The following is a 22128-nucleotide window of genomic DNA, read 5'->3' on the forward strand; positions in this document are numbered from 1 at the left end:
TTACCGTATTATAAATAGAATAAGCAGCAAGAACATGAAATAAGGATTGTTGCCTAGAGAAAAAAAAATTTACATTAAATACAATTTAGTAATTTCACATATTTTAAACATTACAAACTTAATAAAGACTGAAAACAGATAATCCAGATAAAATTACTAATGTAATAAATTATCCCAAGTTCAAATTCAAAGACTTTAAAAAGTCTAAATTCAAGACTAGATAATATTCATTCTGAAAGGATTTATACCAAGAAAACACAAAAGACTTCAAAATTCCTTAAATGTGCTGCCCTCTTTTGCTGATCTATCTCACTTTGAGACCCTTCTGATAGAAGCAGCTGGCTTGACAGAATGGTGGAACGTCCTTTTGAGGGCTCAGTGACACTGCCAGCAAGGTACAATACCCTGCAGGGCTGGGGCGATGTCCTTGGGATGCTGAATATGCTCCATACCAGGCTCCAATACAAGGTGCTGTTTCTCCCAAAGCCAGGATTCAGGGGTCCAAGATTCAAAGGCTGGAAGTAGGAGTGGCTCATCATTCTCGCTAAAGATCCACTAGCAAAGCGTTTGCTTCTTGCCCCTGCAAGCTTGAGTTCTGCTGGTCTAGAGATCTTAGTTCCAAAAGGAAGAATGCTTCCACCATGAGACATAACAGTGATTCCACTGACCTGGAAGCTGAAACCGCCACCCAACCACTTTGGGCTCCTTATCCCTCTGAACCAACAGGCAAAGAAGGACGTGCCTGTGCGGGCTGGTGGGATTCTCCTGATTACTAAGGGGAACATGGGTTGTTATGACACAACAGACACAAGGAGGAGTACATTTGGAATGCAGAACACTTGGGGCATCTCTTACTAGTATTACTGAGCCCTGTGATGAAAGTCAATGGAAAACTACCAATTCAGGCACAACTGCTAAGTCCAGATTTTCAGGAAGGTTTGAGTCATCCCTCTAGGTAAAGAACCACAACCATCTAAGGTGCTTGCTGAGGGCAAAGGGAATATGGAATGGGCAGTGAAATGGGACATTAAAAATACCACCTGTGACCACACGACCAGTCACAGAAATGATCACTACAATTGTTATGAGTATTTCTTCCTTATTTTGGTGTAAATATATTTGTATATATACCAACAAATATTTTCTTCTTCCCTCTCTTTTCCCTTATCATCTAACATAAGGTATCTTAATAATAGTCAACTTTATACCACAGTGTGTAAGTTACAGGATACTAAAGCAGAAGTGTGATCATCTCCCAAGGACTTGGCATCCTCATGTGGGGAAAGAATTCGCACATTTCAGTTGTGAGCAGAATAGTGGCATCAAGTTAGGTGGAAGGAAGACTTGGTTACTATCTTACCTGGAAATTTTTTAAGGTGGTGTGTGTGAGTGCCAAGTTGCCAGGGCTGGACTACAGTGGTTGGCTCTGGGTGTCAACTTGGCTAAACAACAATCCCCAGATATCCAAAACACTGATCTAGGTGTCACTGGGAACGTATTTTGTAGATTGATAAAAATCCATGATCTGTTAACTTTAAGTAGGAGAGATTATCCTAGAAGATCTGGGCAGGCCTCATTCAATCCGTTGAAAGGCCATAAGGGCAGATTTGAGGCTTTTCTGAAGAGGAATCTCTGCCTGTGGCCAGCAGCTTCAGCTCATGCCCGAGGCCCAGGCTGTCCTTGCCGATGGCCTGCCCTGTGGATTTTCGCCTTGCCTAATCACCCCCGACAGCTGGAGAAGACAACACCTTGAAATGTCCTAACATATATCTCCTATTGGTTTCTGTTCCCTGGTGAGACTCTCTGACTGACATAGAGATCAGCAAAAACTGTACTTTTCATTTATAAGTTGTCATAGCAATGATACATCAATTCATTAATTTCTCATTTCATTTCATTTCCCTTTTTTAAAAAAAAGTTTCATTTATGCGTGGGGGTCAAGGTTATAGAGATATATTTGTCACTGACAAAGTTTTTACACACTGTCATCCTTCTATGACTTCTAATGAAAGTACCACATTTCTAAGAATTCCCAGATTATAAAATGAGTCTTTACCAATTTTATAGCACGTGCTATGTCAAAGGTTAAAAATTTTAAGTTAAATTAGATCTTAAGTTTCACACAACATGGACGCAAATGATCTGCAAAAGCTTAAACCTTTAGGACCTAAATCAAAATTACAGTCTATAAAGGCACTCTAATTTTAAGTTAATAAAGACTATTTATAAATGCGATTAACATTTCACAATATTAAACTTTACTTACTTAACACCGTATCTGTCTCTAAACATAATGTGGTCCCGAAACGTGCGGTTGACATCCAGGTCTATTTGTCTGATGTCAGGTGAACAGCCCCGTGCTCTGTGTTTTAATTTCTGAAGAGAAAAAGAGAGGGGAGAACAGATTTTTATGGAAATTAGTTGTTGAAAAGTCAATGACAAATAATAAAATAATTCTCATTAAAAAGTTTTTGGTTTAAAAAAATCATTCAATGGTTAAAAAAATCAAAACTATATATATATAAAAAAGTACAGAATAGAAACTTTCCCTCCCCTCCATTCCCCCATTTCTCCTACTCCCTGCTTCTCCCTCTTCCCCTACCTTCCTTCTCTTCCATCCTATCTAGTTAGATTTTAATTTAGGATAGAGAACTTCTCAGAGTTTGCACTACTGAACTATGTGAAAGCTCTTCATGGCTGAGCCATGCAGTCTGTCATGATTTCTTGTTTCTTTCCAGGATGATGCTTTTGTTTCCCTTGAAGCTAATCATTGCCTTGTTTCTCAATGTGCTTCGTTTCCCACCTAATTCAATCCCAAGCTCACTATAAATGGTATAATCTCCTCAGGTGATGTTCAGGTAGAGCAGGTGTTCCACCAGCTTCATCTTGCTGTCTGCTGCTCCTGCCTGTGCGGCCCGACCTCTGGGCCCGCTCTCACCTGTGAGGCCCAATCGCTGGGCCCGCTCCCGCCTGTGCGGCCCGACCGCTGGGCCCGCTCCCGCCTGTGCCGCCTGACCCTCTGGGCCCGCTTCAGCCTGTGCCGCCTGACCCTCTGGGCCCGCTCCAGCCTGTGCGGCCTGACCTCTGTGCCCGCTCCAGCCTGTGCGGCCTGACCTCTGGGCCCGCTCCTGCCTGTGCGGCCTGACCTCTGGGCCTGCTGCAGAGCCTAGGTCCTGGAGCCTCCCTTCTCCAACTGCTGGGATGGTTTTCTCCCATGTTGGGCCCCCTGTTTCCTGGTCTCATATCTTTTTTTCTCAGGTTCTTCCCTTGCTCTGCAGGAACACATTCTTTAGTAGCTCCTGTGAAAGGCTGTATGGAAGATAAAGTTTTTGAAACTTTGAATATCTGATCATTCTACCCTCTTATTTAACTGTTTGGCTGTTTTAGAATTCTAAGCTGGAAAATACTTTTGCTCAAAATGCACGGCTTCACTGTCTTCTAGCTTCCAGTGTTGCTATTCTAATTTGTGTTTCTTTACGTGCAATCTGCTTTTTCTCTCTAGAAGCTTGTAGGAGTTTCTCTCTCATGTTTTGAAACTTCACATTTCAGTACTGGGTTTGGATCTGTTTTTATTTTTATCCACAGGGTTGGGCACTTAGTGAATCCTTCCAATCTTAAAAACTCCTACCCACATCTTTCAGCTCTCGGACATCTTCAACAATTCATTTGTCAATTTCTTCATCTTCCCCTCCCTCCACTCCCATTTTCTTTTTCTGAAACTCTTATTATTACAGTCTGGGAACTCCTAGGCTATCATCTACTTTTCTTGTATTTTTCTGTATTATTTTGCATCTCTTTGCTTTTATAACTGATATTCTGGGAATTTCCTCAATTGTCATTTTCAATTAAGTTTTTCGTTTCTAGTATTTTTATATTCATAAGCTCTGTTGTTTTTGAGTGTTCCTTTTTATAGCATTCTATACTTGTTTTATGGATGCAGTATCTATTTTTCTCTGAAGATATTAAAAATAGTTTTTTAGGCCGGGCGCGGTGGCTCATGCCTGTAATCCCAGCACTTTGGGAGGCTGAGGCAGGCGGATCACAAGGTCAGGAGATCGAGACCATCCTGGTTAACATGGTGAAACCCTGTCTCTACTAAAAATACAAAAAATTAGCCAGGCGTGGTGGCTGGTGTGCCTGTAGTCCCAGCTACTCGGGAGGCTGAGCCAGGAGAATGGCGTGAGCCTGGGAGGCGGAGCTTGCAGTGAGCCAAGATTGTGCCACCGCACTCCAGCCTGGGCGACAGAGTGAGACTCTGTCTCAAAAAAAAAAAAAAAGAGTTTTTTAGTTTCTCTTCTTTACACTATACTCTGTTTCTTACAAGCTGCTTTCTTCATTTGCTTCCGCTTATCTTTCACATTAGCTCCCTTCTTCAAATGAATGGCGACACTTCGCTTTCTGCTTTTATTTAAAAGTGGGACACAAAAAAGCTGCATGCCTGGGTAAGGCTTCCTGACTGTGATCTTGCTTGTGGAGGGATCTGGCCAGGCAGCTGGACTGAGGTTCCCTGAAATCAGTACCTTTGAGCTTATTTTCTTAGGCTGATCACATTCCCCAGAGAAGGCTCTTCCAATCTCCTGTCAGGAAGACAAGCACCTGGCTGCCAGTGATCTGGGAGGTGAGTTGAGGAAAAAGGCTGGACTGTCCAAAATTTAAACTACTCAGCTCCTCTGCTTTCATGACAGCAGTTCACCCACAGCAAGGTCTGTGTTTTCCCCAGTCCAGAGGCCCTCTGTTTCATCCTCGCCAAATAACAAACCTCCAGTCTTGGGCCAGCACTGAGGGGGCTAAGGAGCTCTAACTGCTTCTGAAACAGACTTTCAACCACTTCTGTGTTTAGCTTCACCTCCACTTCCAGAGTTTCCTGCAGTTGGCAATTACCAAGCCTTATGGAGATTTTGAGCTGTTAATCAGGTTGCTTCTCCAATTCCCACTGCCAGCCTAGGACTGAGCTTCCTCAGGTTTGCTAAGTTTACTAAATGTCTGTGTGCAATCTCGTTTTCCAAAACTGGTAGCTGTTAAGCATCTCCCATTTTCTCATTTCTGTGGGTTTGCCTTTTTATAATAAAAACTCTGTCAATTTAGTGGCATTTCAAGGGAAAGGGAGCTAAATGAGTATCTTGAATCTCCCATGTTTAAACAGATGGGAGATTAAAATTTAACCATGTTTAATATAAATAAGAATTTATATACTATGTTATATTGACCCATTTACCATGTACTGGTAATACGGACTTCTGCTTGAATCAATTCCAATAAATATATATAAAAACATAACTGTTCCTGACTTCAGCTAGAAGTGGAAAGAAGGCTATCTGGGCACGTCTAGAATAAGTATGTGTGTGTTAAGTGTTTTATAAGTCTGTGTATTTTTGTGTATTGAAGTTCAGAGAAGGGGCTTCTGCAGCTTTTTAAAAGAGGAAGAGCAGCCACAGTATGCTTCAGAATTCTAAAGACAGAGGAAGACATTTAGAGTATTGTATTAGAATCATACGGCCACTAAAACATTATCGTGTATTATTTCTGAAAAAGGAGGTTCAGAAGATATTATAAAAATTTAGCTTGAAAAATAAATCTGTACATATTTGTTCTCTTCCATCTTTTTTTTTTTTTTTTTTTAAAGATAATGGGCAAGGCCAGGCACAGTGGCTCACACCTGTAATCCCAGCACTTTGGGAGGCCGAGGCGGGGGAATCACAAGGTCAGGAGACCAACACCATCCTGGCTAACACGGTGAAACCCTGTCTCTACTAAAAATATTTAAAAAAAAAAAAATAGCTTGGCATGGTGGCAGGCACCTGTAGTCCCAGCTACTCAGCAAGCTGAGGCAGGAGAATGGCATGAACCCAGGAGGCAGAGCTTGCAGTGAGCCAAGATAGAGCCACAGCACTACAGCCTGGGCGACAGAGCAAGACTCCGTCTCAGGAAAAAAAAAAAAGATAATGGGCAAGTAAAGAGGTTTCAATTATTGTTCTACAGGCCTCCTTGTAAAAGATGGGATGTCAAAACACAAGAAGAAAATGTTTGACAAGACATGATAAAAGAAAATGCCTTAAAAGTTAATAGGAAGGCAGAAAAGATGCAAACGCATCTATAATATCAGTTCCTCCAGAGGACAAGAAAATCTATCATAAAAAAGGCCTCGTAATGGAAGAAAAGCCTGGGTAAGTACATAAAAAATAACAGGTCAGAAATACGATTTATGTCCTAAAATGTTTATAAGCTAATGCATGGAATGCAGGAATCAAACATATTTTTTTACTCCTCAATGAAAAGAGGTAAACAGTTTCTAGTTACCTCTGAGATTAGGTGGGTTGAGATCCACGAGTGTCACAGTAATATAAAAATAAAATTTTATTTTAAAAATTGAGATCAAATGAACCCATAAACCTGAGGGCAGAAGTACAGTGGGAAGCATTTAGATAAAAAAATTAGCATTATTGGCCAGGCACAGTGGCTCACACCTGTAATCCCAGCACTTTGGGAGGCCAAAGTGGGTAGATCACGAGGTCAGGGAGTTCAAGACTAGCCTGGCCAGCATGGTGAAACCCCATTTCTACTAAAAATACAAAGATTAGCAGGGCATGGTGGCGGGCACCTGTAATCCCAGCTACTCAGTAGGTTGAAGCAGAGAACTGCTTGAACCCAGGAGGTGGAGGTTGCAGTGAGCCGAGATCACACCACTGCACTCCAGCCTGGGCAACAGAGTGACACTCCGTCTCAAAAAAAAAAAAAAAATAGCATTATCATTGTGAGTTTGGTCTATGAGATTACTGAGCCACACTAAGGCTGTGGATGAGGCTGTTTTCCACTGTGGTCTGATCCTATACCATCTGTAAGTTACACTACTAAATGCAAGAGAGAAAAATAAAAATGAGACAAAAGAAGAGAAAAACATATTAGATGAGAGCAGCCAAGACAACTTGGATCATAAATCCTACCCCTGCCACTTGCTAACCCTGGGGTGAAAAGTCACGTAGCCTCGCTAAGCTCAGTTTCCTCATGTGTAAGATAAATACAATAATAATGACAAAACCTGCATCTTGGCATTGTTGTAGGAATTAAATGAGGTAATTCCCATAGAGCACTTAGACATAAAAGTACTCAAACAATGTCAGCTCTCCTCATGGTAAAGTAGGAGATATACTACTTTACCTCAAGGTAAAGTATTTAAAATACGGCAACATGAAGCTTCAAGTTAAAACTAATCAGATCCAAGTTGGAGGGAGGAGATCAGGGAAGGTCTTTGCAATGTGCTTTGAAACTCACTAACCATTTTCCTGCCTGCGGGAAACAAAGCCCCACCAAGACACCTCCTGCTCCATGAAGTCTTCCCGGATCATAAAGGTGATTTCTTTTTTTACTTTCTTTTCCACTCCTACTTTTACAGTATTTATCACAGACTATTATTAAATATTTCTATGCAACCACATCTCCTCCAACCTAGAAGAAAAGATTCTTGCCACTGTACCTATTCATCTTCAAACGTTCTTCAATACCACCCACAGAGCTTTATGGGCACAAGAAAGGACAAACAGGCCACCAGGGGAACTTGAAGGACTGAATGCTTATAATATGCTGGGTCCAAATAATTTCACCCATCTGAGAAAAGGCTCGGCAGATTAAGAGAAAGTCGTAGTTTTATTCCTACTGAAGTTCCAGTTCATGGAGGATGTATGGAGAGAGAGAGAAAGAGTGGATGAAAAAGGAAAAAAAAGTTGGCTAAATAATGATGCTGGGGGAAACTCAAATAGTAAAAATAATATTGATGAATGTTGAAAATTATAGGCTTGAAGGAACTGACAGGCAAGTCATTCTTTTGTTGTAGTTGCTGTCAGTTTTTACTAAATGGTTCTCTCATATTAACTGGCCATCTGATAATTTTACTCTACATAGAAAAAGTCTAAAATATAACATGAAAACTAGAGTCCTATTAGCAGGCAAGCTGGGTTGAATAGTGTCCCTCCAAAACTCATGTCCACCAAGAACCTGTGAATGTGACCTCATCTGGAAATAGGGCCTCTGCCGGGGTAATCAAGTTAAGATGAGGTCATCCTGGATGAGGGTGGACCCTACATGCAATAACTATTGTTCCTATCAGGAAAGACAGACACACATTCATAGAAGGGAGGACGGCCAGGTGATAAGGAAGACAGGGACGGAGTGATGCCAAGATGCACTAAGGATGTCAGGCTACCACTGGAGGCTGGAAGAGGCCAGGAAGGATGCCTCCCTAGAGCCCTGAGAGAAAGTGTTGTCCTGCTGACACCTTAATTTTGGACTTCTGTCCTTGAGAACTGTGAGAGAGACAGTTCTGTTGTTTTAAGCTACTTAGTTTGCGGTACTTGGTTACAGCAGCCCTAGGAAATGAATACAACATGTAAATTGCTTTTTCTTTCATTTTCTACTTTCATTATTTAAACAAATACTAACAAAGCACCTACCATATGCTAGGTACACTGTAGTAGGTGCTGGGGTTATATTTCATATTATGTTCTCTCAGACATCTTTTTTTTTTTCCAGCCTGGACACAGCAAGTTTAATGTCTCTGCTGTACATAGAATTAACACCCTTTCCCCTCCTCATCCTTATGCTGGCAACAGGATATGCACTAGAAAATTTGGCTCTTAAGAGTCAATGAATAAAAGGATGGGCTCATACACCTTCATAGTTCTTTTCAGAAAGGATGCTTATAATTTAAAGGATGTCCTAATGGGAAGGAAAGGTACAGGGCAAGAGGCTGTTTCACATTTTAGTCCATTAGTCTTTGGCAGAGCCCAACCAAGGCCAAATTCACCTAGGATGCCCAATGGCTGTGGGGATCTCCACAGGGTCAAGTAAGCAAACCCAAATGAACATGTTGGATTAAAAAAAAACAAGATCTAGAAACTCTTGAAGGAAGAGCTTCACCCTGAAAAGGGAAGAGGAAAATGCTTGGAGGGGAAGGGCGGAGGGTCAGTGTGTGATCTCTGCTGTGGGTGGTGGGCAGGGGCTTAGGAGTTAAGCCAAGGGTGCTGAAGACACTCGGCGGCAGTGGCTCTCTTCTCAGGGATCAGCTCCAACGTGGGCAGTAAGAAATCTGTGAAGCCATAGAACTTCTGGGGAAGGTGCCTCGCAAGCTCATTGTGGCAGGAAAATATTCCAAGGAATTTTTCACCAAAAATGGTGACCTTAAACATATCACGAAGCTGAAACCTTGGGGGCCTTTTTGAGGTTCTAGTGGAGAAGTATGAGTGGTCTCAGGAAGAGGCAGCTGGCTTCAGACATCATTTTGAACACTGTAAAACTATGACACTAAGAGCAAATAGCTAATCAACAGTCTAAAATAATTGGGAACTCTAAAATCCTGAAATATAAACTCTGTGTAGGGTCTGAATGGCTAAATTTAAAATGAATTAACTATTTAAATTATCCAGTAGGTTTCCTTGTCATCTGGATGAAATTTTACCTGAATGCATACACACACACACACACACACACACACACACATATAAATGCGCACACACACATAAATGCATACACACACACACACACATATATATAAAGGAAAAAAAAAATCACAAGAGCACCAAAGCACCTTTTAGAATAGGCTTTAGGTTTAAACCATAAATAATTTTTATTTCTGGATACAGGATCATGTTATCTGCAAACAAAGGTAATTTAACTTCCTCTCTTCCTACTTGAATGTCCTTAATTTCTTTCTCTTGCCTGATTGCCCTGGTCAGAACTTCCAGAGGATGTTCCAGAAGATCCTTGTCTTGTGCCAGTTTTCAAGGGGAATGCTTCCAGCTTTTGCCCATTCAGTATGATATCGGCTGTGGGTCTGTCATATATTTTGAGGTATGTTCCTTTAATGTCGAGTTTATTGAGAGTTTTTAACATGAAGGGATGTTGAATTTTATCAAAGGCCTTTTCTGCATCTATTGAGATAATCAAGTGATTTTTGTCTCTAGTTCTGTTTATGTGATGAATCACATTTATTGATTCATGTATGTATGTTGAACCAATCTTGCATCCCGAGGATGAAGCCAATTGGACTGTGGTAACTAAGCTTTTTGATGTGCTGCTGGATTTGCATTGATCAAGTATATTGGCCTGAAGTTTTCTTTGTTGGTTGTATCGATGCCAGGTTTTGGTATTGGATGATGCTGGCCTCATAGAATAAGTCAAGGAGGAATCCCTCCTTTTTCATTTTTTAGAATAGTTTTAGTAGAAATGGTACCAGCTCTTCTTTGTACCTCTGGTAGAATTCAGCTGTGCATCCATCTGGTCCTGGGCTTTTACTGGTTCGTAGGCTAGTTATTACTATCTCAATTTCAGAACTCATTATTTGCCTATTCAGAGATTCAATTTCTTCCTAGTTCAGTCTTGGGAGGATGTATGTATCCAAGGATATATCCATTTCTTCTAGATCTTCTAGTTTATGTGCACAGAGGTGTTTCTAATATTCTCTGGTGGTTGTTTGTATTTCTGTGGGGTCAGTGGTGATATCTTCCTTATCATTTCGATTGTATTTGATTATTCTCTCTTTTCTTCTTTATTAGTCTAGCTAGTGGTCTATTTTATTAATTTTTTCAACAAACCAGCTCCTGGATTCATTGATTTTTTGAAGAGTTTTTCATGTCTCTGTCTTGTTCAATTCAGCTCTGATCTTGGTTATTTCTTGTCTTCTGCTAGCTTTGGGGTTTGTTTGCTCTTGATTCTCTAGTTCTTTTAGTTGAGATGTTAGGTTGTTAACTTGAGATCCCCCAAAAGCTTCTTTAGATGATAAGCAACTTCAGCAAAGTCTCAGGATATAAAAATCAGTGCGCAAAAACCACTAGCATTCCTATATCCCAACAACAGGCAAGCAGAGAGCCAAATCATGAATGGATTCCCATTCACAATTGCTACAAAAAGAGTAAAATACCTAGGAATACAGTTAACAAGCAAGTTAAGGACCTCTTCAAGGAGAACTACAAACCACTGCTCAAAGAAATCAGAGAGGAACAAACAAAAGGAGAAACACATTCCATGCTCATGGATAAGAAGAATCAATATAGTGAAAATGGCCATACTGCCTAGAGTAATTTATAGATTCAATGCTATTCCTATTAAACTACCACTGACATTCTTAATATAATTAAAAGATATATATTTTAATTCATATGGAACAATAACAAAAAAGCCCGAAAAGTCAAGACAATCCTAAGGAAAAAGAACAAAGCTGGAGGCATCACACTACCTGACTTCAAACTTTACTACAAGGCTACAATAACCAAAACAGCATGGTACTGGTATAAGAACAGACACACAGACCAATGGAACAGAACAGAGAACTCAAATATAAGACCACACACCTACAACCATCTCATCTTTGACAAACTTGACAAAAACGAGCAATGGGGAAAGGACTCCCTATTTAACAAATGGTGCTGGGATTAATTGGCTAGCCATATGCAGAAAACTGAAACTGGATCCCCTTCCTTATACTATATACAAAAATTAACTCAAGATGGATTAAAGACTTAAATGTAAAACCCAAAACTATAAAAACTCTAGAAGAAAATCTAGGCAATACCTTTCAGGACATAGGCACAGGCAAAGTTTTCATGACGAAAACACCAAAAGCAATTGCAACAAAAGCAAAAATTGTCAAATAGGATCTAATTAAACTAAAGCACTTCTGCACAGCAAAAGAAACTATCATCAGAGTGAACAGACAGCCTACAGAATGGAAGACAATTTTTGCAGTCTATCCATCTGACAAGTCTAATATCCAAAGTCTACAGGGAACTTAAACAAATTTACAAGAAAAAAAAATACCATTAAAAAAGAGGGCAAAGGACATGAACAGATGCTTCTCAAAGGAAGACATACATGAGGCCAACAAACATATGAAACAAAACTCAACAACACTGATTAGAGAAATGCAAATCAAAACCACAAGATACCATCTTTGATGGCGATTATTCAAAAGTCAAAAAACAACAGATACTGGCAAGGTTGCAGAAAAAAAGGAATGCTTTAACACTGTTGGTGGGAGCATAAATTAGTTCACCCATTATGGAGACAGTGTGACGATTCCTCAAAGACCTAGAGGCAGAAATATCATTTGACTCAGCAATCTCATTACTGGATACCTACCCACAGGAATATAAATCATTCTGTTATAAAGATACATGCACGCATACATTCACTATTTACAATAGCAAAGACATGGAATCAATCTAAATGCCCATCAATGATAGACAGATAGACTGAATAAAGAAAATGTGGTACATAGACATCATGGAATACTACGCAGCCATAAAAAGGAACAAGATCATGTCCTTTGCCAGGACATGAATGGAGTTGGAAGCCATTATCCTCAGCAAACCAACACAAGAACAGAAAACCAGATACTGCATGTTCTCGCTTATAAATGGGAGCTGAATGATGAGACTACAGGGGCACATGAGGAGGAACAAAACACAGTGGGGCCTGTCAGCGAGGGGTGGTGGTGGGAGGGAAGAGCATCAGGAAGAATAGCCAGTGGGTGCTAAGGCTTAATACCTAGGTGATGGGATGATCTATGCAGCAAACCACCATGGCACACATTTATCTATGTAACAAATCTGCAAGTCCCGCACAGGAGTACCCCTGAACTTAAAATAAAAGTTGAAGAAAAAAAAAAGTGTTGACCCTCCCAAAAAGATAGCAATTTTTATTTTTTCCCATTTATTCCATATTAATTTTTTTGTACATATTTTCTAAGGAACATATTTCAAAATCTATGGGTCTAAGATTCTTAGATGTAAATCTCTTACTCCTTTCAAAAAGGTTAACAGAAAATTTAGGTTCAGAAAGGGTATAGCTGCGAGATGACAAGGAGATAACATTTAATGCATTACCTAATTTAAGAAAAAAGTTATTACTCAAAAGTTTAACTTTTTATTAATCAATAATAAAACCTAGAGATACCCTAATAATCTTGGGGCAAAGTCATCTTTTTTTCATGCTAGAAGAAAAGAATCGTACACGGCAGGTGTTGGTTAAACTGAACTCTGTTGCTGTTTCCCACGAACTCTCAAAGTGATGCCGCAAATCACTTCATTAACACCATGTGGCAAACAAGCAGCTATAATTAGGTGTTAGTCCACCTTCCATGCAACCATGTCCCAACATTGATTATTTAATTACTTTAATTGATTTATGTATTTGAAAAGCACTTGATACTTATTGATACAAACAATAACATTTTTACTTAAGTATCTATTTAAAATTTAAGAAGTATTCTGCAATCCAGAAAACAAATAGACCTCCAAAACCTCCAATGCAATATAGTTTTAATATAATTTTAAGTGATCATATGAATATCTCCTGTCACCTTGAATGCTAAAAGAAATGGATTTTACTTTTTAATTTCAAAATAACAAGTTAGCTTTAGCTACTCACACTATACAGGTCCCTTGTTTCTTCTTTCATTTTAGGGATCTCAAGAAGGAGGGCCCAGACTTCACCTCTGAGCTGGAGTGGTATTCCTTTGTAAATTCGCCTATGAAACTTATTAGAAGAAAAAGAAACTGAAGGTTACAAACTGACAAAAACTTAGACTAGTCTCTATAGTCAATCTTGCTGATATTTGTTAGCATTGTATTTCCAAAGCATCTATGGCAATTAATTAATACATTTCAACATGGCACACTGAGATACTGTCATCTGTTTTTAAGATTCTAACAGGGAGACACAGACAAAGAAGGAGAGAGTATAACAAGAAATTGTTAAGAATGCCCAATGCATGAGCATGTTCAGGCCATTACGGAAGTGTCCCTTAAGTGGCACGAAAGCAGTCAGTGCTCTTTTTAAAGGTGTGAACATCTGATTTACACATTCCCTGATGGTATAATTAACTTCTTACACACTTTCTTCCTTTTATCCCACACACCTAAAAGATGCTCCAAACAGCAAAAGGGTTGCCTTGTCCCCAAAATGTCCTCATGGAATGTAGAGTGCTGTCTAACTCCTAATCTCTTTCCTACCACCTTCTCACTGGTCTCTCTAGAAGATACCAAGCTTCTCCTCATCTATCTGAAACCTCAGTTAATCCTATCGGCAATCTTCAGTGTTCTCTCTCTCTCAGACACTCTCATTCCCCACCCACCCCTCCACCCCCGCCGGCTGCCCTTTCTCCTTTTCTCTCCTCTTTTCAGTTCTTGCTATTTCTTCAGGAAAACCTTTTTCTTTTTCTTAAATGACACTGATGCTATCTGATAAGACAAAAACGATAAATCTCCACAAAGACACCACTTTTGAATGAAATTAGGCATAAAACAACAGTATCATCAACTCCCTCCATCCTTGAAAGTCTACTGCTATTGCCCTAAGATTCTTAAGTTCAATATACCTCTCCATCTTCTTGTAATTAATTTTTTCCTCAAGTCTAATTACTCAGAATAACATAAAACCTATTACGGCCATCACAATGTTGTACATAACACTTTGAAACTTAAAAATAGATGTCCAAACAGGGAAGTAACTAAATAAATTATAGCAGAAGCCCTTCAGGTAAAAACTGGTACTCTTATTATCACCATAATATAGTTGAATGTTATGGTTCAGAAAATAAGATGCCAGTTCTAATAACTGAGATATTGAAGAGCTGCAATAACCGTACACAAGGCTTTAACTTCTATTACACTACTTAGATTTTTTTAAATCTAAGTCATAAGGCAGCTTTAAGAAACTTCAATCATGTGGTTGAAGGTGAGTGACCAAGTCGAACAACTTTTATTAAAAAACAGTGAATACTGTAAAGTTGATTCAAATAATGACTTATAAAATTTGTTTTGTTCTTTTGGTATAAATATAGTATGCTTTGAATTTGAAATTTCAGCAGATAGTGACTACAGTCATATAAATTTTAATCCCAGGCGATCACTTTAACTGGAGGAGTATGTACAGGAAGGCTTCATGCTGATGATAAAACTAGACTTGCAACATTTGCCTCTGCTCGACATTTACAACCATTAATTGCAAACTGAGTGTGGTTAAAAACAAGTGAATTTAAGACTTGTTTTCCCAAAGGAAGTTTATGATCTATACCACTTCACAATTATAGTAAACTGTGATTTTAAAGTAATATCATCCACAAAAAGTCACTTCAAATTATCTTCTAAATTTCTAGAGTAAAGATGTCATACCACAGGCAACTGATTTGAGTATCAGAAAGTGTAGAAATCACTGCAAATGCTAAAAGTAAAATTTTAATAGGAAAGCGTAATATGACCAAACAAGTAAAATGACATTTTTAATGAGTAACATAAGAGCTCTGACACTTCTTAAGCTATATTACTTGAAAAGCCTTCAGACATTATTTTGTTGCTATTGCTCAATTGTGTACTCAATAATTGTACGTAAGTTACTGTCCACCATTTATCCTAAAGTTAAATCTAGATTTAGGGAAAAAACTCCATCAAACAGATGTGGTTACATTAAAAAGTAGGAAATTTGGGGGTAGAAATAAAAAATTAATGGTCCCTATACTATTACAGAGCTAAAATTAAAAATCAGGCACATATGGGAAAGGTTAAGAAAAAACACTGATACAGTGTCATTATCATCACCCATGGCAACAATTAACCCAAACTTTTACTGGGCATTTACCATGCACAAGAAACTATTTTAAGAAACTATTTAACAACTATTAGAAACTATTTAACAACCATTTAAATAAGAAACTATTTAATTAGTTAAACTTTTATTTTATCCCTTCCCTTTAAGCTATTTATGGATATTTACCTCATTTAATTATACCAACAATTGTATAACTTTAATTATACCAACAACTCAATTTTACCGATGGAGAAAGTGAATCACAAAGAGGTTAAATAACTTGCCCAAAAGTAAGCACAAGATGTTATAAAAGATGACTGATTTTACAGTTCATAAAAAAACAAGGACCATCTCCCAATGTCCATGGCACATGGAACAAAGACCATCTCCCTGTGTCCACGGCACATGGAACAAAGACCATCTCCCTGTGTACATGGTACATGGTTTTGCCCCACTGGACTAACTGAAATACATGGAATAGCGAACAGGAAAGTGTTAAGAAAGCCCAAGAGCAGAAAGCACTAAAATAATGATAATATAATTACACCAAAAACTTAAAAGGAATATAAAAACGATGTCTTTGGAATCCAAGCAGTAGGAGGTGACAAAACAAAATATGTACACAAAATCACATATAGCAGAAAAAGAAATTATAAGACCCTAAAATAAAAATTTTCTAATTATGCTGATTGTTTTTCAAATACTTGTACTATTACTAACTTATTACAGTTACACATCTTTCTTCACAAATTTTCAACTATCATAGAAGTTTTAGAAACTTTATAAAACAAAGTAGGAATTACATCCAAACACAACAGTTTGGATGAAATCTGCTTATTCCCCAGAACAGTAGTCCAGTTTACAGTTGTTGATAATCCTTCAACTACAGAGCAGCATTTCATCTTCTCCACATCAGCCCCATAATGTAGGTTCAGTGCACGGGTTCCACTTACAATGGAAGTAAAACAAGATACAGAAGAAAAGTATCTGCCCTAGATCAAAAAGTTCCATCTTATTACAAATTCGGGGACTTTCTGCCAAATCACACTGTCTTCTAAAAATTACCGCTTTATTAAAGTGGCAGAATTTATCAGTAAAAAGTGATAGCTGGTTGTCCTCAACTCATAAACGAACATCATTCATTCATTCTAAAATGATACTTACAATGAATGCCTGCTTTGTGGCCAACGCTTATGAGGTCCTGTGGCTACAAACATGAAAAAGATCTGTGGAGCTCACAGTGTGGTGGGAAGAGAAATACATAAGCTGATAATTTTAACTTAAACAGAGAATCCTTTATCATAAAATACAGTCACATGCATGAACTGCTAACAGTGCTGACGGGGGAGGTGGTGGTAGAGACAGACTCCCCAGTGAGCCAGTGTTCAAAGAAGAATGGTGGGCATCACACTGTCTGGATCTGCAAGAGAAGCTATCAGGGAGTGGCTAGCCCTTCTACAAAAGGATACATACAATTCTAAGAGAGAACTAGAAAAAGGTTAGGGACAAAGTTGCTGGGGTGAGCGCCATGAATCTGCTGTGATGATCACTTCTTATGGGTCCAACACAGGCACTGTCATCCTGAGCCTATCTTAGAGATAACGGAAGAAAGGAGGAACTAATCCTGTGAGAGGTGGAAAGGATTTCCTTTAGACAAAATGACAATAAACTCATTACTGAATAAGAATGTGCCAGGAAGGGAAAAGTGGGGGTGGGAGCAGGGATGTGGATAATGATGAGTCCAACAGTAATAATAACAATAGTTAAAGAACACTTTATTTATTATGAGCTGACACTATGCTATGTGTTTCTAAATTAATTTATTCATTGTAATATTACTGCATCCCTAAAGAGGTAGGTGCTATTATTAACATATCCATTTCACAAATGAAAAAATTAAGACATAGAAAGGTTAGGTAACTAGCTCAAAAGAAACTGCGTCACAAGAACTCAAATTCAGTCTGAGTCTGACTTCAGAATCCATACTCTTAACAACCATGATAAAGAACTTCTACATATTGAATTGTAACAACATTTCAGTATTCCAATTTGAAAAGTATTACCTTTAAGATTCTTCTACAAATTTATTTCATAGATATGATACATAAAATCTTTAAAAAGTCTACAGTAGTCCCCCAGAAACGTTTAAAAATCTATCAACTTAAAAAAAAATTCCAACAAATGACTAATGTTTTCAGTACCTTTTTCTAAACCTTGGTGATTCAGTGACAAGTGTGCAATCCACATCATTATGACTGCCAGTGAGTAAACTTTTCAGCCCAGCAATTCTAGCTGAGTTTTGTGCGAGTGTGCACCATGAAACAGAGGCTCACTCGAGCTGCTTATGCCTTTTACTGCCTCTCCATTTTCTCTAATCATCCCCACTCCACTGGCTCCTTTGTTTCTGCCTTCAAACAGCAACAAGTCTCCCAAATCTGCATCTAAAAAAGTTTTAAACCATCCACAAGGCCCTACTGTGTTAACTACATTCTACTTCCCTGACAGACACCAAAAGGGAAAGCTGGCATAAAAGATGTTAAATAAGTTCTAAGTCTGGACATTCTTTTGCTTGTTGCTAACAAGCTGTGTAACCTTAAGAAATTTATTTCTAAGCATTATGCCTCCATTTCAAGTATATCATGACCAGTTAAATCATAATGGTCTCCACTTAACAGAGATAACTTCACTTCATAGACTGTATTTTTAAAATACAGGCTGGGCACAGTGGCTCCTGCCTGTAATCCCAATGCTTTTGGAGGCTGAGGCAGGATAAACATTTGACGCCAGGAATTTGAGATCAGCCTGAGCAACACAGCAAGACCCTGTCTCCACAAAACAAACAAACAAACAACATTTTTTTTTTCAATTAGCAGGCATGGTGGTGCTTGCCTATGGTCCCAGCTACTTGGGAGGCTGAGGTAGGACAATCACTTAAGCCCAGGAGCTGCAGGCTGCAGAGAACTGTAATTGTGCAACTGCACCCCAGCCCGGGCAACAGAGACCCTGTCTCTCAAAAACAAAAAAAAAACAAAAAAACAAAAAAACAAACAAACAAAAATTAACAATACAATACTACTGTACATAGGGAGGCAGTCACTGTGAGAACAGAGGCAACATAAACAATCTTAATGGAATTTTTTTTTTTTCCATTAAAGCTTGGGTTCTAAAAATCCAAATATTCCCTACCAGAGCTATATTTTTATTTCAAATGTTTTTAGAATTTCTCTGTATTACTACTATAAAAGTAAGTAATCTGTGGAGAGAAAACACACTTCTCCTTGAAAGACAAGAAAAAAAATGCTAGTTTTTTTACTTGAATGCAATTTAAAACTAGGTGTGAATTGAAAGCAGTAATTCTTTTAGAAGGTTCATTCTGTTTCACACCAAATTGGGCCATATATATCACCAAATCATTCTAGCATTATAGTTATGGGAGAGTGCTTCCAAATTATACTTCAAAGAAATGGCACTGCTAAAATCTCTCTTAATGGGAACTGCATTAGCCAGAGTTGCTGTCAGAATTGCTGACAGCAGAATTCTGCCCAGTAGAACTGCTCATTTTTAGAGAGGCTTACATACTTTCATAGGCATATGTATACCAGAGAAGAACATAAAGCCATATAATTCTACAAATATTTTATTAGAATGAATGTGAGATTAAAGGATAGGTGCAATGCATTGAAATCTACCCTGTAATTACCACTTGAGCAATCTTTTCACAAAGATGTAAAGTAGTTGTCAAATGTAGGCCAATGTGAGACTGCAAAATATTAAACAAGAGAACAGATGTTGTAACTAATATTCTACTTTGAACCCAGTCCTTAGAAACATCCTGAGTTCAAACCTTATGCTAATAACAGCCAGTTAATAAAATCAACAACCCCAAATGAACTCACTCCTGATGAAAATAAAGTAATATAAGAGCCTGACTAAGGATATTTAGTATGCTCAAAAAGAAAAGGCTCATTAGCTCTGTAAGATACCCATGTCAAAAAGATTCCCACGGTTAAGTTTCATGTGATTTAAGATCCCTATTAAAAATTCATACCTCATATTAAAGACCAAATAATCCTACAGTAAAGAAAGAAATCTTGCTTAATTTTGTTTAGCTCAGGTTTTCCCAACTTTATTTAACCAGAGAGCCCTTTCCTCATTTAATAATAAGCAACACATACTGACTGCATACTAAGTGCCTGGCACTATTCTATGCTCTACATAAACTAACTTATTTAATCCTCACAACAAGCCTAATGGGGTAGGTAGTACAGCAGAAAAAAGTTAAATGCCTTTCCTAATGTCACGTGGCTAGGAAGTAGAGGGCTGGGGTTTGACCTGTGATAGTCTGCCTCTAGAATCTGCCTCTTCACCATCAGGCTATACTACTGCTTCTGTTGAACTAGCAGAACCCAAGAAACTCATGCTCCCTGGAATTCTTATTGGCAAATGTTGACATAAGATAATTTGTACCTATACAAAAAGGAAAAGAAAGGATTACACTGAAAAAAGTGTGAGGAAATGGACAAAAATCCCAACAGTTAACTCAGTTGTGTTTTGTTGGCAGGACTAAGATTTCTTTTTTTCCTTTAAAATGTTTTTATTATTCAGCCCTTCCTTCGATAAATTAATAGGGGTAGTTAACATTTACTGAATGCTTATTCTATGTAAGATACAATGCTAAGTGCTTTACATGCATTAAATCATGAAATCTTTGTCGCTTTGAAATGGGACACTATTATCTCCATTCTGCAGATGAGGAAACTGAGGCTTAGATGTCAGTGTTCTTAAAATATGGCCCATGAAATAAAAACGATTTTCATAATAAAACTATTTCTTTTTACCTTGCTGGCTTTTGCATGATCATAAAAAAGTTATGGTGAAACTTTTGCACTGATCATAGAAAAGCTATGGTGGTAAAAACTGCCAGCTCTTGGCACAAATGAAGGCAGCAGTAATGCTGTACTGTAGAATCAGTGATTCCTCACTCCATGTTTTAAAAAATCATTTTAAATTAAGAATGCCCTCGATGATGCAGTAAAAAGTGTTAACTTGATTAAATATCAACCTTTGATGGAGGTCTCATTAACATAACGAGGAGTGATGACACGGGAGGTGCATACGGAGCTCTGTGCTGCACAACCAAGTGCAATGACTGTCTCAAGAAAAAGTGCTTACGATGAAATTGTTTGAATCATGAACATTTTCACAAAACACTGTTATTACTTGAAAGAATAACTAAGCAACTGTCACTCAGCATTGGGTATTTGGCAGGCATTTTCTCAAAAATATCTTAAATGAGCCTGTCACTTGAAGAACTGATAGAGTATTTACTGCCACTGATGATACCTGACCTTTCAAATAAAACTGACAGCTTTGGAAAACTTCCACCCCCAGGAGCTTGACATCTTCCCATTGTTTAAAGACTTTTCTGATGAGACGCCTGGTGATATTAATATATGTCAGTAATTTTCTCTAATTAACTTAGCACAAACTCAATGCAAGGCAGAAAGATTAAAAGGGAGGTTTGCTAGAAGCTTTTGAAAAAGAAGATTGCTCCTACTTGAGGGAATGCTTCCAGAGGCCAACCCTCTCTCTTTCTGAGCAGTATGACCTGTGGATATAAAGCCTGGAACTGCTCCAGTGATTCTGACCTCAAAGGGAAGCCAACCTCAAGATGGAGCAAACAGTGCAGAAGGCAGAGAAGAGATGGAAGAAACTATGGCACAGGCAACTTCCATAAGCAGCTGAATTAAATCACTCCTGAAACCCATCCCACCTCTGAACCACCCAATACACACTCTTAAATGTTGAAACCAATTTGAATCGGGTATTATGTTATTTACAATATAAAAACTCCTAATTTGAGGCATACTGCTAAATCAAAATTTCAAAACCAAATATGAATGTAATACTCTTATAATTAAAGAAGAACTTCTACTAGGAAAATCCACATTGAGTTTATATAGTTTCGTATGGAAATAACATTATTTTAAATTACCTTTTCAGTGTTCTTGTATTTTTCCCATCCTTTCAGCATTTTCAGCCATTTGGTAGTTCTTTCAATCTCCAGGTGCTTTTGCTAAAATGAAATTGAAATTCATTGTTATTGTTCGTTTCTTATAAATTATAAAAAACTTCAAAGAAAATGCTGCTAAAAAAAGAACTAAAAAGTTATGCTATATTAGCAGATACCCTATCTAACTTTTAAAAAGTTGGATAATCTCAGAACTGTATCAATACTAGTCCATAGCTAAAGTTAAGATTAATAGGAGGGGCCGGGCGCGGTGGCTCAAGCCTGTAATCCCAGCACTTTGGGAGGCCGAGACGGGCGGATCATGAGGTCAGGAGATCGAGACCATCCTGGCTAACACAGTGAAACCCCGTCTCTACTAAAAATACAAAAAATTAGCCGGGCGTGGTGGCGGCGCCTGTAGTCCCAGCTACTCGGGAGGCTGAGGCAGGAGAATGGCGGGAACCCGGGAGGCGGAGCTTGCAGTGAGCCGAGATCGGGCCACTGCACTCCAGCCTGGGCGACAGAGCGAGACTCCGCCTCAAAAA

The 22128-nt window shown here is 38.5% G+C and overlaps 1 protein-coding gene across 2 annotated transcripts in view; it reads right to left on the reverse strand.

Annotated features, from left to right (window-relative positions):
* The window catches only part of USP6NL (USP6 N-terminal like), a 155877-nt gene that overhangs the window by 32800 nt on the left and 100949 nt on the right, over positions 1–22128 (reverse strand). For both annotated transcript variants that reach the window (XM_025397674.1, XM_025397675.1), the window contains 4 exons: positions 21569–21649; positions 13417–13524; positions 2267–2376; positions 5–53 (listed from right to left, as the gene is read on the reverse strand). In XM_025397674.1, coding sequence (XP_025253459.1) covers positions 5–53; positions 2267–2376; positions 13417–13524; positions 21569–21649 — 348 coding nt within the window. The remainder of the gene's footprint in view (positions 1–4; positions 54–2266; positions 2377–13416; positions 13525–21568; positions 21650–22128) is intronic.

This window comes from Theropithecus gelada, chromosome 9, assembly GCF_003255815.1.
Source record: "Theropithecus gelada isolate Dixy chromosome 9, Tgel_1.0, whole genome shotgun sequence".
In the NCBI taxonomy this organism is placed as follows: domain Eukaryota; kingdom Metazoa; phylum Chordata; class Mammalia; order Primates; family Cercopithecidae; genus Theropithecus; species Theropithecus gelada.